The sequence below is a fragment of the Pipra filicauda genome, unplaced genomic scaffold (genome assembly GCF_003945595.2).
Source record: "Pipra filicauda isolate LSUMZ 115617 unplaced genomic scaffold, ASM394559v2 scaffold114_size2234877_pilon, whole genome shotgun sequence".
Classification (NCBI taxonomy): Eukaryota; Metazoa; Chordata; class Aves; order Passeriformes; family Pipridae; genus Pipra; species Pipra filicauda.
Window position 1 is genome coordinate 624,827 of NW_024103596.1, and position 16,944 is coordinate 641,770.

The following is a 16,944-nucleotide window of genomic DNA, read 5'->3' on the forward strand; positions in this document are numbered from 1 at the left end:
TTAGTACTTCTTTGGGATGCTTCTCCCGAGCCACAACTCCCCTTCCACCGCTGCCCTGGCGCGGCTGAGGGGAGGGGCCGCTCGGGGGCCATTTTGAAGCCCCTCAGGGGCGGCCACACGGAGCCCCGCGCAGCGAGGCGGCCCCGGGATGGGGACGGCGGGGGAAGGGGAAAGGGAAGGAGCTGCCGGCGGCTCTGAGAGGAGGAAGGGTCAGAACCTCCGACGCCTCCCACCCCTCCCTCAGGGCGGGCGGGGCGGGCGGGCGCGGGGGCTCCGCCCTCGCTGACGCGGCGGGCGGGGAAGGGGCGGGACGCGGGGATGGAGCCGCACTGAAGGCGAAGCGCGGCCGGGGCGCAGCGCGGGCGGCGGCGGCACCTCCTCATCCCCCCCCCTCTCCTCCCCAGTTCCCAGCATGGAGGCGCCCCCGGGAGCGGCGGGCGAGCCGGCGGGATGGGCGGCGGAGCCTTTCGCGGAGCCGGAGCCCGGCGCGGAGGAGCTGGAGGCGGGCGGCGCGCTGGACCGCGTCCTGCGGGAGTCGGTCTGCCAGCAGCAGGGCTGGGTCCGCGTCTACGGTGAGAGGGGCGCCGGGGCGGGGAGCGGCGGAAAAACTTCCCGGCCCCAACTTCTTTCTGCCTTTATTTTCTCCCCGCTGCCGGAGCTCCCGAGTCTCTTTACCCTCCCCACCTCCCTTCCCGGAGCCGCCGGTTCACCCCGGCCCGCGCCTTCCCCTGTGGCGGGGTGCGGGATGCTGCGGTGTGGGATCCGCGTCCAAGCCTTTTGTGTGCCCGCGGTCCCGGGATGCGGGTGCCGGCGGGGCTGAGCGCTGCCGTCTCTAATTAGCATTAATGAGGTACTGAGGGCCTGGGAGGTGCTGATACGGTGGGTCCCGTCGCCCCAGACTTACTGGTCTGTGTTGAATTGGCACGTTTATTATTCATAAAAGGGATGTTAAAATCCCTAGCAGTGCAGGACGCGGGGCTGTTTCCCCTTCTTTGTCAAACTCTCCCTGGTATGTAACCTTTTAAAATTAGCTTGATTTATGTGGCCTGGCCTCTGGTTTGTTTAGGCTCCCACAGCTGAAGTGCAGTCGGGCTTAATCTCTCCATCAGCACCTAAATAGTGGAAATTCTGTTTTATCTCGTCCTTGTCTCTCCCTCTTGTTTGTCTTGGTAATCTGACGATAATTACTCCCAGGCTTCAGAGTGAAGAGCACTGCTGGCAGTATCTTGTTTTCCCTCCTGTAACAAATTTGATGGTCAAGCCTTGAAAAGGCGCCAGTTGTGGTGTGTGCTCGTGTTACCTTTGTCTAATATTGTTATTGTTGCCCCATCCCTGGAAGTGTTCAAGGCCAGGCTGGAAGGGGCTCGGAGCAACCTGGTCTAGTGGAAGGTGTCCCTGTCTATGGCAAGGGGTTGGAATGAGATGAGCTTTAAAGTCCCTTCCAACCCACACTGTTCTGTGTTTCCATGATTGTGGAGAACCTGTAAAACCACTTTTTTATTGGTACTTTTTAACATCAGACCCTGTCACTCTGATGATTGTTCCTGTCGTTTTCCTCCCCTGCCCTGAATCCCAATGAGATTCCCCAGGTTTTCCCTGCCCTGTAAAACTAGAAGCAAATGCTCTCTGTTACCCGTGTCATTGATCTGTTACTGGTTGCGTTATTCCTGAAACACAAAGATGACATGAATAAGTTATCTGCAAGAACTCTGCTGTGTTTCTTGCCTGATGACAGGTAATTATTGTGAATACCACCAGCCTGAGCCTTTGCACATATCAAATGAGGAAGATCAGGCTGCAGCTTTTCTGGAGAGCATGGTCTGTTCAAAGACCTTTGTGTTTATTTTGGAAGCTTGAAAAGCTGGTGCAGTGGGACAGAGTTGTCTGTCTACTTTCTGTCTGGTGCATCAGTGAGTGAAGTTATACTTAGCACAATTAATTGTAATAGAAGTTTGGGATTTTTAGTAATTTCTACTGTGTCTAGCTTGCTGCTTCTTGCCTAGCTTGCTTTTGTTAATCCCAGCCTAAAGCTGAGACTATAAAATGCAGCTTTCCACAAAAATACCTCTCTGCTGCTGTCAGGGGTTGCTCCAAAGAAAGCAGATTGCCTTCAGGTGGTTTGTTTGTTGAAAACACTTTCTAGAGGTAAAATGAGAATGTACTTAAGAAGAGGATGTCTGGCACCGGGCTATCTGATTGTTACCCAAGGTTGTATCTTCCATGAGTGGAAGCAGGAATGCGGTTTCAAAATTAGCCACAGTGAGGAACATTGCTTGTTGATAAAGTCATATGTTGTGATGTGTTTGTAGTCTGACACTAACGTGTAGATAAATAGGAAAAAAATTCCCTGTGACGAGGCCCAGCCAGCTCACAGGCTATAAAAATCAGGGTAGACTTCAAGCATGTAAAAATACATCTCGTAGCCCAAGGACAATAACTAATTATTCCTAGTCTGCGTTTAGAAACAGCTCATTATCCCTCTCCCTCATAAAGAATCTGATGGAGTAGTGTCTTCTCTACCTTCCCTAAGATATTGCCATTGGATTACTATTATTTGTTTGTTTCCTCCTGCTTATTAGCCTTTTTTTTCTTTGCATGAGCACATCTGGAGAAGTTTGCAGACAGTGAATCAAGCTGAAACTGTGCCACGTTTGTGCACAGCTAAATATGGGTTACAAGCCTATGAGTGACAAGTGTTATTCATAGGATTAAAAGTAAAGCCTTGCACAGTTGTTTGAGGAACCACAGCAGCATAGCGAAAGAAAACAGGAGCAGAAAGCTTAGCCTTATTGTCTGTATTGTCTGATAAACAATGAGAACACTAACGCTAATTATTTCACCATGAATGGCTGGGGGAGGGAAGGAAGGAATATCGAGCACATGGAAAGTGGAGGAGCATTTTCTGGCACGGCAAGAAATGAAGCTTTTGATGTCACCACATTTCTTTTCCAACATGTCTCTATGAACGTGGACCACTGTGTTGGGAAGCTGCCCCAAATGAAAGGTGACTGTCTGAGAAGTGGCCCAAGGAGTGGAAATGTGTATTTTAAAGAAAAAGGGTTCAGCAGGCGCTTGAAGAGACAGGCAGCTGTTTATTTCTGTGCGGCTCTGCTCGGCAGTGGTGTGCCATCCACTTTGTGTCTATCCAGGGAGGTAATTACTGGCACGAGGGGAGCTGGTCTGGTTGCAGAGCCTGTAAAACTTCGTCTGTAAGCACAGAGAAAAGAATTCAGCAGTAAAGTCCCGTCATTACTGGTCTCTGCGGCTCGCCAGCAGCATGACAGTGATGTGAATACAGTAGGACTTTACAATGTCTGGGATGTGATTTCAGTGTGACACTGAGGTCTTGTCTGACTTCACTATGAGATCTAAATCACAGTCTGGCTATTTTTGCATTTCCTGCCTTAGCTGCACCAGTTCCAAGGGTGGCTGTTTCATTCTGCGTTCTGGAGGTTCGACAGCCTCTGCTTTAGGGAATTAGCCGGGACATTATCATGGAAATACAGTTTTCTTACTGAAGGACAGAGTTTGAAACATAATTAGGTTCCTCTAACCTGATGTTTGAGTAGTGGACAGGAACAGCAGATTTGCTCGTTGGAGTGATAGGTTTAATTGCTCGTGAAACACAAATCATGTGAGTGCTGTTAGATGATGTTTCCAAGAACTGGTTTTGACACACAAGTAATGTTTCTGTAAAATATGTATTGACATGTGTTCTGGGTGACAGCTTCCATTCAGACTCACGGTGTGTGTGTAACGGGTAGGAGGGAAGAGGTCTCTTGCCTGGATTAATGGTATGAATTTTTTTTCTCTGCACAAGGGATAACTGACTTTTGAAAGCACCCACCCGTGTTTCAAGGTCTTTTTCTCTACTCTTTGAAACAGGTTTTGGGAGGAGGAGGCAGGGGAATAACTGAACTCACAGCATTCTCAGAGCTAACTGTGAAAACAGAGTAATTACGTTGCCTGGTGTGGCTGACTGAACATCCATGGATTTTGTAGGAATGAATTCTAAAGCCAGCATCACAGCATTGGTGTTAAATGTTGCATGTGATGGGGGCAGAATGGGTTTTTGCCTGACTTACAGTCTGTGTCTAAACAGGTTGTAAACTCCTGTAACGGGTGGTTGTCAGATTTGTTCTTAATGTGCCTGCTCTGAGCTCACTGCAAACGCTCCTGTGCTAAAATTGCAGAAGAGTTGCTGAAATAGCACAGGGAAGGGTCTGTTCTTGAGTGTTCGTCCTATGGACAAGCAGTGTTGCTCTGGGGGCTTTATCTGGACTAGGAGATGTCTTTCTCTTTTACCAACAGTGCTAAATGATGATGGTTGTTGTACAAACTCCAGTGCAGATCAGATATGGACATTTTCATCACCTTGTCCTCTAATCCTGCGGGCAGTCTGGAGACATTCCTCGCTGTCGGAATGAGCCTCCTCACCCCCCTTTCTCCTGGCAGAAGGAGAAGCCTTTTCAAACTCAGGCTAGAAGTGATCCGTGCCTTTTCATGGATATTGATCTGCAGGTGGAGCTTTGCTGACTCTGACTCTAGAAAAAGCCCCAGACCCCGTGCAACCCGATGGAAATGTCTCTTGGCTACCTCAAGCCCGAGTTCCAGGCTTTTAAGTATTGGCCCTCAGAAAATACCAGGCTCAGGACTGAAGCCACGGTAATGCACACAGTGTCATGTGGAGACTGAAAAATAGCTGTGGCTCAGGCACTGAGCAGAAGCATCTCCCAGTGAAATTCAGTTCAAAAGCCCAATTCCTGTGAATTATCCATTCCAGCAACCTGTTGTCTTCCTTGCTCAACTCTTTTATATCCATGACTCTGTTCTCAGGGGTTTTCAGTTCTTTATGGTTTTGTAGGTAGCTTGACACCTACCTTTTCTTTTTTGGTTTTTTTTTTTTTTTTTATTCCTTTCTTTCATTTCTTGCATTTGTATCTAAAAATGCAAAGACCCTCTCGCTTTGGATGAGCACCAACAGGCTTTGGTAACGAGGAGCATCTCGTCAGCACATCCTCTCCTCCCAGCCCTGCTCGTGCTGCTGGCGGGCGCTTTCCGAGGTGTCCATGCGGGAATGTTGGGTGTGAGTCCCGCCTGCCCCTCCGGGCTCCACCCGAGCCCGTGGAGGTCCCACCAGGTGGCGGCATCTCCATTGCGGTGCTGCCGGACCTGCCGGGACGCCCCAGGATGCCCGAAACGCGCTGGGATATCGCCTCCTCTCCGCTCCCAAACCTTATGGCTGGCCCCCGCCAGCTCCGTTACAAGCGGCTGTGTGACAAGGGGGAGGTGGGAACAGTGTCTTTAATGTAAAAAAACCCCAAAAGACTCCTAAACGAGGCGGCCTGATGGCTGTTACAGAGGGTTTTCCCCTCCTTGAGGTGCGTGGGCTGGGTTTTGTCTGCTGCTGCATTTCTGACTGTGTGGAGCTGCAGTTCCTTGCAGGAGAACATTTGCTATTAGGCAAGATTTAGCTGCACCTGCACCTTAAATCCTGTTGAGACCCTTGGAAGGCTGGAAGGGAGCTGGAGAGCTGCAGGGTGAGTGCAGCCAGTCTCGTGTTGGAAAGTGGAGAAGGTCAGTGTTCACCAGCGTTTCTTTCCCTTCAGATCAATAGGATTATTTTTAACTCGCCCAGAAAGTTGGTGCAAAAGCAGGCTTGGGAGATAAACCTCTTTGGGCCGGGAAATGTCATTTCCTGTGTGTTTGGACAATGCCTGCTGTGGTGATATCTGACCTTATCGTGGCCTTCAGGTACCGCGTTAAGGACAAACACTAAATACCAAAGGCATAAAGCCTTTGTTCGTTTTGTTGAGATGATAAGTGACAGGGATTTCTAGTTGGAGCCCCTTTGTAAAAGGCAAAGTTTAATAAAAACCAGGGTTTTAAGTGACTGCATTTGCTACAGATGAAAAACAGTCCAGTGTGCTGTGGGCAGAGATGCTGCTTTCCCTTGCCAGCCAGCAGCAGGGAGTATCAAAAGATGTGAGTGAAGTGCTCTTACAGGTGATCTGCTCGTGCCTGCTCTGAGGCAGCTCCTCTGATAGCCCTTTTTGACTCCAGGGAATTTTTACAAGCATGCATGAATTATGGGTCTCGTGTGCCTGAGCAGCTATTGAATCTCTGCTCATGTTCTTGTGCATTGGCAGTGGTGATTTGAGGGCTGGATGCAGCCTGTTTTCTTTTTGGTTGCTTTACTCCCAAACTTTATTGCAAAATTAGCCCTTTGGCGTTAAAACTGCTAGCCCTTCCTCTTTTTAAGGAACATTTGTGTTAATTTATGCACAAATGGATTTTAAAAAAAATTTTTTTAGGAGTTTTTAGCTGGACTCTTTCAGCTGGCTGTGTTGTGGCAAATGTTGCCTAGGTTACTAATTTATTAAGTCACTTAAATATTTGGAGGCATCAACAATAGTAGAGTGTGCTGGGGAAAATGAGGATGACATTATTTTAAAACACCAGTTTCCTGACTCCTGTATTTCAGTCACACGATTTATCTCTGGCTAAACATTTTCATGTGGTGCTGTTTCCTATTTTTAAACAATAGGGGAAAAAAAGGGAAGATAAGAAGAGCGTAACTGTGACCCATTGACTTATTATGAGATCATGGATTCCTTTTAACTGATATTTATAGATTTTTATAAAAAAAAACAGCTGAAATGGCAGCGTTTTCTGGCGTATATGCCTTTTTAGCCCCAGGGTCAGAAGTTAGGCTCTCATCTGAATTCTTTCGAAATCCTTTGTGAGCACATAGTAATCATGGAAATACAAATTGTATCTGCAAGGAAAGTAACCAAGTGAAAGGAAAAATTACTGCATTTTGGTTTGTAAACTTCTCACAAAGTCCTTTGAGTGCTTTGACACCCCCCTGTCTCAGAAAGCCTTTAGAAAAGTGATCAGGAGGGAATAGCGTTTGTTAATTCTCTTTAATGGGGTTTGAAAAGGTCAGAAAACGTAGAAAGGCTCTTCTCCAAGAACTGGGATTATTTTTAATTATAAAGCAAGTCGGAGCAGTGCGAGTAATGAGCTCTTGGAGGTGAAGGGGGTCTTTGCATTAAGTAAATGTAAAACCAAGTCCTGGATTTAGATCCTTGATTATCTAAAGGGATTTTTGTTATTTTTTTTTTTTTTTCTTTTACAGCTGGGGATACCCCATTAGAAATTAGCTCTTACACTGCAAGCACTGGCAGGCACTTAGTTAAACACATTAATTCTGCGAACTGTGGGAAAACGACACCCATTTCAGCAGATGTTGCGGTGCGTCTGGTGCGGATTTGCATAAGAATGCCCATGCTTCTCTGTGAGTTTCTGGCTTGATTAAAACTTGCAGGCACCTTTTCTCTTCCCCTAGTGCCGTGTCTGCGTTCTCGGATATTAATGGTTTGATTGAAAATACCCCGGGTTTCTCCTGCGTTGAGATAATTCGTTCTATTTACGTGGTGCTGCGCTGTGGATGCGCTTGGTGTTGTACAGGCAGAGGCTGCTTTGCTTGTCTTTTGGAATCTGTGGCCTGGACCGGAGAAGAAAGGATATAGAAAACATAACAAATGGCAAGTGTGTTTGGAAGTGGATGGAGGATTACACGGTGGAGTATCAGGAGCTGCGAGGGGATTGTGTGTATTCAGTCCTGGCTTCCGAGGAGGTGTGGGAATGGAAACCGGTACAGTGGGGAGAGGAAGAGAAGTGTTGAGGAATCTGTGACTAAAAATGATCTCAGACTTAATCCCTCCCAATGTTAGGCTTTCATGTAACAGTCCGAAAGATTCAGCAGGAGCTCTTCGCCTCGGTCCTGTTCCCAGTCTGGATGGCATGAAAAAAAAGCATGGAAAATTCTCTTTTAGATACTGTAGCATTAATTGTGAGAGAGCTTTCCATACTCTGATAACAGGGAATTGAAGCAAGGTACTGGGAGGCAGGAGATTGGAAGAGAGGATGAGAACTTGTGTTTTGATGTGAAGTTTACTACAAGGAGAGAGGAACTTGACATAAAATTTCCTATATGGAGTGAGAAACCTCCGAGGAATTGACAGTTTGCTCCAGGATATCCACATGTAAACAAACAAAGCCCACCACCACCTGCTGGGGCTTCAGGGGCTGTTTTGTGTCAGCACTGCTTTTAGGGCTTTTTTTGGCCTGAAGGAACCAAAGGCAGTTTAGCAGTATTCCAGACAAAGCTTAACGCTCGAGGAATGCAGGTCTGGAGCTGTGGTGCCCCGTGTCTCCTGCTGGCCGTGGCTTTGTGGAGGCCTGGGAGCCAGCAGAGCACTTTTGGGTTGGCCAGCACCCGAGGGAGCAGCATACCCTGCCAGATGAGTTAGCACTGCCTGCGTGCAGCACCTCCAGCTCGGTCCTTTTATCAGCTGCAAGGTATTCCGTGGTGTGGAAGTGAGAAGGAAAGGGGGGAAAACACTCTTAAGGCAGCGGGGGCTGCAGGGCTGTTGTTGGATGGCAGTGACCCAGCTTGCACCAACAACAGCTTTGAGCTTTCCTGCGAGAGCACTGATGTTCCCCAGCTGTGGAATAGCAGCGTTCATGTTTATCTGAATAAGCTGGGAAGCCTGGACACTCATGACATGTCCATTTTTTGGGATATCCTTCACAGGAGAACTTAGAGTGGCTACATGGAATATAACAGCGTTTAATAATATAACTGCGTTTTTCCTCTTGGGAAGCACACCCTCCTTTGCTAGCGAGGGGTTGGAGGAAACACAGATGGGTTTGGTACTTCTGAAGGGGTTTGTATTCAATCTTTGGTCCTTGAATTGCAGATGGAGTTAAAAACCTGCCCGCTTTCTTCAGCTTCTCATTGCTTGAGTCAGCGGATTGGCTTGAGATAAGCGGCGGTAATTCACACCCTCATTTAGCTGACTCTTTAGTGCACTGATACCCCCCTCGACAAGATAGGGTACAAATGCCGCACCAGTCAGCACCCTGCCTGCCACCAGGCTTCCAGGGAAATGTGTGGAGAGCAGCAGTAGCTGAATCCGGGCCTTGAATCTCATTAAGAAATTAAGTGATCGCTTTGCTTCAGTTCTCTGTTCCATTTTGTCCCGGCGAATGGTGCCTGCTTCGTTAATAATTCCAGGCTCAAAGGAGGAAGGAGCAGCTTCCCTCACTCGCACCATTCATTGCCTTGCTGTGTGAGTGCATCCAGGGCAGTAATGGTTTTATGGGAGAGGGCTGCTCTGAGCTGGGAAGGTGAGGGAACGAGGCACAAGTAGGTCAGATAACTTGTCCAAGGACGTACAAGAAACTTGGCAAGAGAAGCCAGATCTCCTGAGACACCTACAGTGCTTTGCTTGCATGCTTTCGCTTGCACTGCTTTGTGTTTGGGGTACCTTTAAGCCTGCTGCTGTACTTGGATCCTCTGTGCCTATTAATAATCCTCTCAAATACCCTATTAGCTGTCAGATCTGTAGGTCAGCAGGGCAAGATGCTCTCAGAGGGGAGACTTTCATTCAGGTGATTACATCTTACTCCTTTTTTTTTTGTTGTTTTTTTTTTCTTTTCCTTTTTTTTCTTTCTTTTCCCCAAAAAAGCCAAAGGTAGAGTTTTATTGACCTTCAAAATGTAATAAATTTTTCTCACTACAGTGTGATAGCAGGCTGGACTGCTGGTATGAAGGAATTTGGATAGCCAGCACTGATTAACTGCTCTTAATTTGTGAGCAGGGTCAGGTGTTTGCCTAAATCATTATTTTCAAGTAGGTAACTCTTCAATGTAGACTGGGGGAAGAAAATATATCACAGACTGAGACTGGAAAACCACAGAGCAATGATTAAATAAACCACCTCAAGCTCCAACATCCTTCCCATGGCATTTGAGACCCAGTGCCACTGAGAAACACAGGTTTTGTTGGATTTGCCAACATTTCACTGATCCATAGTAGTTTTCTGTCTTTGGGATTTTATCTTAAGAGTACAGTGCAGTGCAGGCACTAGGAAAGAAGTGGAGACAAAAAGCTTCCTGAGAAGATGTTTATTTACATTATGAGGTTATATTTCAGGCTGTACAGACAAGCTGCTGCCTTCCCTGGGTTTCCTACTCTCTTGAATATACTGGAACACGTACACCACGCACCAAAAACACAATGTGCTCACACTTGCTAGGAAATCATTAGACTTCCTCATCAAATAATACTAAGTATTTCCTATTTTGAGGTATGTTTCTGTAATTATTTTCCATCTTTTTTTTTTTTTTTTTCGTTCAGGGTGGTTGGGTGGTTGATAGGTTATCTTGGAAAATAAGACATCAGGAAGGTAATCAACATCTTTCTAAACCAGGTTTAGGAAGATTTATCTTCTAGATGGCATAGGCTTATGGGGTCTCTTTGTCTCTGACAGCACTTGCTTAGGATGCCAGTGAGGTGTGGGGTGATGGATTACCCTGCTGAATGGATTTCATGGGGTCCTTCCCTGAATCCTTCCATTAGCTAAGGAAGGCCTTGCTCACTGAAGTTTTCAAACAGCCTCAACTGCTTGGAGATAACGAGTTTTATATCCCATATAGTGAGGTAGCAAAAAAAGTTTTATGGTCTTGCCAGAAATATTTATGTCAGTTTTCTTTCCCATCCCCTTGGCTGGCCACTCCTCTGCTCGAAGAAGCTCCTCTGGTTGTTCCTGTCAAGTTCTGTCAGCAGCAGCCCAGCAGTATGAACAGAGGCCATTTCTAACTCAGCTATCCTCATTTTGATTCTAGTGGTTGCTCATTTCTCAATTTATAACCATTAAATCATTATAACCATTAAATCAAATTGAAGAAGAAAGCCCCCTTTTTTTTTTTTTTGTCAGCCCAGACAGGCTTTACAGACGGAAGTTCAGCATTTTCCGCTCTAATTTCTTTTTTTTTTTTTGGGACTTACTAATAGGGAAGTCAGGAATGTGAAGTAAACAGCCTCTGTTCGCAGAAATGATGAATGTGCAGGAGGAGGGAAGGATGATAAGAAGGAAACAAATATTTTTTTAATTCCAGACCGGTGCTGGAAATGGGGAATTTTCATGTCGTAAAAGTCAAAATATGTCTGAAGCTTTGCTGGAAAAGAATTGGAGAGGAATGCAGTAGTAACAGTTTAAACCTAAGTAGTATGAAAAGGCATTAATCTTCCCAATTCTGGCACAACTTGTTCTGCTTTTTTTTTTTTTTTTTTTTTTTGTCAGAACACATTGGCTTTTTTTGTGTTAAAAACCAGAAAAGGGTGAAAATACAAAAACTGTCTGAAAGTGCAGCGTGGCTGTCAATGATAAATGTGTGTTTGGTGTAAGAGCAGCACTCACCTGAATCACTGTTCTCCAAGTTCTCTGGCTCCCAATTTCATCAGGGTGTTTGGCCGGTTATCTCAAAATGTGCATTTTATTAATTTGGGTTTAATGGCTCTCTTGGCACCTTTAACCTGATCTTATATCTAATGGTGATATAATGGTACATTGTCAGTCATGCCTGATTATTACATGCCCTAGCCAGTGAGCAGCTGTGAGTTATCCATAACTAAAAGGTGGTTATCTCCATAGTCCTATGTTTTGACTTATATTTAAAAAAAAAAATGTTTAAGCCCCGTCAATATGAAGAATTTGAAGTGCAATAGCTACTACTATCCAAAGACCATAAGTGTTTTCCTTGCATCCAAACCCCTTCTTGGGATGGGTTAGAAACCAGGCAGCCTGGGGCACAGCAGGAGCTCTGATGGGAGTGAAGGTAGTTTCCCATATGAGCAGGTTCCTATAAACAGGTGCCAAGAATTAAATTGACCTGCTTCTTCCTTGCTGAGAAACTGCTTGCTATGATCACAGGTTACATTAGCTTTGATGTTTCATTAACATTTTGGGGAAAAAAAAAGGTGAGAGTGGACTGCTGGGCCCTAGTTCTCCCTGCATTCAAGCTGATGAGGTTTTGTAGCAGGCTCTGCAGGATTATCAGAGATATCTGCTGGCCAGGCCATGAGGTCTCCTGGCTGACATACCCAGCCAGTTGTAGAACATAACCAGCACATCTGTTTACAGATCATTCTGTACCTAGATGGCTCCAAGATAACTTGGGGGTGAATCTCAAATTGAAACTGTGGTGACAGAGGGGTACTGGGGGGTTGATGCCCAGCAACATAAATCTTTGCTGTCCGGTCTGCTGTGGTTGGTGATGGAGTTCAGTAGGGTTATCACGAGTTCAGTCTAAAAAGCATGCAATTAAGTTTAAAACTTAGAGGAGCTTTGCAGACTTACAAAGGAAAAGCTGCAGTGTATCACTTACAGTGTGCTTAAATTTCATCCATTTCATCAGCTTACCAGTCGAAATGTACTTCTGATTTCCATTTATAATAACCACTCGATTCTGGAGCTGACACAGGATCCCTCCCTGTTTTGTTTCCAGACTTTATTGATGTGGCTTCTTGGTGACCTACTTGCACCGCTTTAAGGTTGCTTTTTTTCATTCCTTTCCAAAAGGAAGTGCCTTCCATGAGAAATGTTGGAAGCTCACTAGGCAGTCTTTAATACTGGGAGATGAAAACCTGGACCAGGCTGAGTGGCCTTCTGCCTACACCCAGGGTAGATGACACGACTGACTCTTGGGGACTTTCCTTCCTAAGCTCTGTTGCTGACCATTCTGAGACCCTGGAGGTGGGTGTTTGGAGAATTAGGGAAGGAAATGCCTGCATTTCCTTGGAGCTCTCATTACTCATGACTGGAATTGGTTAGCCCTGTGACTCTTGAGGGCACTGTGTTGGCCTCTTGCCCTTGCAGGGGCCAGCAGTGTGTCATGTGCTTATTAAGCACTTGCACAGCTGGAAGGAGGAACATCCCAGTTCTTACTCCTTTTACTCATTCTGGGTATTCTTCCTTTGCATTGCTCCCAGAGTTGTTTTTTTTCCTGTAGTTTCCATTGGTGGTGGTGATTCAGTTTGAGGCTTAGCTGTATCTCTCTTCAATTAGTGGTGCCTTTGCTTTTTGTCTGGGGCAGGAGGTATGTGCTTACTTCTTTGTGGGCACACTTAAAGGCCAGTTACTGTGATGCAGATGGGCAGTTTTCAGCAGATACATAACATTAGCTAAGTCTTGTGGAGGGCTTAATGCCTCATTGGAAAAAAAATAATTCACTTGTGTAATTTCACAAAGCGGATGTAGCATTTGTAATCATCATCTCCTAAAACTGGCTGCTTTTCCCCCTCCTGCTGCATTTCACTCGGGTGTCATGTTGGTATAAACACTAGTTACCCTAAAGAAAAATCCACCTCAGTCCTTTTTCTGGAACCTTGGTGGCTTTTTGGTTTCCAGCAAAGAGTAGCCAGATTTATTTTTTTCGTGTGTGTGTGTGTGGGCCTCTGTTATAAAATGAGCATGCTATTAATTTTAGCTGTGCAGTTTTTGCTTGGAACAGCAAAGCAAACCATGAGGGGAAACTGTTTTTGTGTGTGGAGATGTCAAAGGAATTTCAACAAAGGTGATGTTCAGCAACCATTAAGGTCTGGAGATGAGCTTGTGTTCACTCCACTGATGTTGGGTGTGCAGTGCCCTTAACCCTCTTAGGAAAACCTTTACCAGGAGGTGAATGGAGACCTTAAACTACAAGAGATGTTCACTGGTGCTGCAAGTAGCAAGGAATCGGAGGAGAAGGTTCTTGTAGCCCATTGGTGTAAGTCATAATCCTCACTGCCTTCCCTGTTGCCTTGTATCGTGTTTAACTGGACCTGGAAGTGGAGTTATGCTTGTAAATGGAGCGCTGGAAGAGGCTGAGGGGCTAAAAACACAGCTACAAGTAGCTGCTTGAAGTAATTCCCCTCGAAAGGCAACCTGGGGCATTGGGCTGAGCATGACCAGGGCTCTGAGGTTAAAGGAGCTGCGTGGGACTGGGGGGAGAATGCAGGATTCAGCAGCTGCTGGGGTGCCAGCTGCAGGACGGTGCCAAGCTGGGTTACCCAGCGGTTTGCTGGAGACACCAGCTATTTCTCCACGTTTCTCGCCAGCAGGATGCCGGGTGGAAGAGGAGTGGCGCTGTTTTTGTTGGAAGCAACCTGGGTACAAGAGGCCATGCTGGTCCAGAGGCATGGCATGTGAAAGCTGTTAGTGGTTTGCAGTGTTTTTAGGATGTTCTTTTTCTCCGGTTGAAATATCCAGCAATGCAAGTGAAACATCAGCACCCACGAGGGATAGTACTGAGTTTTAGACCCTTTTTTTTTTTTTTTTCCTAATCTTGCCCTTCATCAGCAGATAGGAAACAATGAATGCAAATCTATTCCCCAACACGTGCAAATGCATTTTGTTGCTTGGAAGCTGAGCAGGAGCTCTGATGAATTATCAGCATCTGATTCCAGAGCTTTGACAATCTGCAATCTCCTTAATATTCTGACAAGCCACCGTGGGTATTATTCCTCTGTGTTTTTTCCTCTTTTGTATTCTTGAAACCCATATTGCAATCTGAATACTGTTGGTTTAGGATTAAAAGAGATATTGGCTGGGTCTATGATTTGCTCAGTTTTCCTCTGACAGCAGAAAGGGGGAGAGTGGATAGAATGATTCTCCTCCCCCCACAGTAGAACTGAAGCCTGAATTAGAAGCAGCTTTGAAAATTGAAGAGTTATCTGCTGTTCTGTTCATAATTGTGTCTAATATTGTGAGTAGCAAGGCACATAAATTATTCATGCAAGGAAGAAATCCTCAATAAATTTTTCTTGAGGAACCACAGCACTTCCAGGGAAAAAAACTTTTTTGCCTCTAAAGATTTTAAACAACTCTGCTCTGGGTTCTCTGGCCATGAGTGTTATTCCAGTGACAGCCTATCTTTAGAAATAACTGCAGATTAATTTACGTGTGTTTTAAAATGTAGCTCGCTTACCCAGATGGCAATTAGATTCAAGTTAATGGTAATGTGGGATCTAGAGTAGCTCTCCAGCCTAAGGGCTGGCCATTTTTGCCATCCAGCTGTTTTCCAAATGATTTATTTCATTTTCCCACTTGGGTTCTTTGCCCCACCCCTCAGCTTCACTCTTACTGCTCTCAGTGCAGTGTGGGAAGAACAGCTGCACTAAGCAGCTCCAATAAATGACTTTATTAGAATTAGAACTGTGTCTGCCTTACACTGATGCCAAAGGTCTTAGTTCATCTTGTAGCCTCTAAAACGGGTTGTCATCGTTTCCACACTGCCTGCACACGGTGGGGAAAGACAGCTCTGACTCAGCCCCTGGATAAACGGGGATACAGGGAGCCGAGAGCCACTGCCAGGAGATTTGTTCAGGCTTTGTCAGCGGCCAGAAATGTCTCTTTCCCCACTTATTGCACACTGAGTGTAACATGCAGACCTGCTTTCAAACAGCTCAGGAATAAGGATGAACTGCCTTTCTGTCCGAATGATATAAAAATGTCCTTAAGCTTGAGGATTTAATGTGAAAACTCAGAGGAACAGTACAAATGTTATCCTAGGACACAGCCAAGCCAGTGCACCATCTCAAAGCTGCAAGCTCTGCAGCATTCCTCTCTGAGAGAGAGAAAATGAAATGAAAAATCTTACTCTTTTCAGGTGTTCCAGTGAATAACAGGCTCATGAGTAGGGAGTTGCCTTTTGTTAGTTGTGGAGTAGCTCACATTTTGTATGGCAAGATGGACATTCCTTGCTGCTTTTCCTGGTTCTTTGAACTTTATAGCGTTGGAGGTACCTGCTGAAGGCAGTGGTGGTGTGTGCAATCCCAGGGAAAGCTGTACCTGCAGTGTCCTGGAGATGGAGCACAGCAAGTCTTGGAGGTCAAACTCAACTCCAGGATCCACCTTGTTATGAAAAGTCTGGAGGAGGAGGTGCTTTATGGCACCTGGAGAGGCCTCACCAACAGGCTCCCTTGCTTGGGAGGAGGGTTCAATTGGAAATGCTGCCCCTGGGCTTCACTTTGAGGCTTCCCATCCTTTCATATCCGCTGGATCAGTGTCAGCTGCTGCTTGTATTTGTCTGGCCTTTGGATCAAGAACGTTGGAAGCTCAGTGCAGAGGACCACCACTGGAGAAGCAGAGTGCCCAAGTGGTGTGACTTCTGAGGGTAGTAGGAAAAAACATTTCCTCTTCTGCATTTTCTCATTTCTTCTATTTTATCTGTAGCTTGTTATTTTTCCAAATTAGCCTCTGTCTGTTCTACACCCACCATGGCTCCTAAGCACAATTTTACCCCTTTTACAGTACAGCCCAAACAGCTTATTAACATCATTCTCACTTAATTTGTGAAGAAAGGATTATAAAGAGTACACTTTGTGTTAGCTGTCTTGTCAGCCTTATTTAACATCAGTACTTAAAGTATTTCACTGGAACATCTCCACCTTTATTGTTAAGGAGTGGATGTTTTTGTGGCTGGTAGGCACAAGGTATGAGCTTCCATTCACACATCTCTGCCCGTTGCTTTTTTGCTCTCACTCAAATACCAGTTGTTTCTTTTGAGTAACTTGCATAGTGGCAGAGTGGGTAGGAAAAAAATGGGGTTTGATTTTTGTCCCTCCTAAGATGTACCTTTGTCTTGAAGAAAAGAGAAATTGGTATTTTTAAGCCAAATAATGTATTTTCAAATACACTGTGTTTGGTTTTAGGGTTTGGGGTTTTTTTAGCTGTTCTACTTTTAACTGGAATTCTGTGGGTGAAGTGCTAGAATAAAACCCAGCAGCAGCTTGATGCTGTTCACCCACTCTGATGGTAAAGCAGAAGGAAAAATACCAAGGAAGCTGGGGAAATGGGCAGCAGCCCTGAAAATCCAAACTCTTCCTAATCCCTCCCTTATTCCATCGTGTTACTGCACTCTTAGGAGTTCACAGGCAGCCTGAAAGCAGAGGCCGAAGTTCTTCAAGGGAGATTTGACAAATCCACCTGTCAGTGTCACCAGACAACTGATTTATCATCCCTGACAAGTACAAAATTGCTTTGACTTGTCTGCAGGACAAGTAAAATTTAGTAACAGTGATGGGTTATTTTAGAAATTGTCACGACCATG

At 45.7% G+C, this 16,944-nt stretch overlaps 1 protein-coding gene across 1 annotated transcript in view; it reads left to right on the forward strand.

Moving 5' to 3' along the window:
* Positions 1-363: 363 nt before the first annotated feature.
* RASAL2 (RAS protein activator like 2) overlaps positions 364-16,944 on the forward strand; it is a 163,989-nt gene continuing 147,408 nt past the window's right edge. Inside the window, exon 1 of the mRNA XM_039384023.1 lies at positions 364-572. Within this exon, the coding sequence (XP_039239957.1) occupies positions 413-572 (160 nt within the window). The 5' untranslated portion in view covers positions 364-412. The remainder of the gene's footprint in view (positions 573-16,944) is intronic.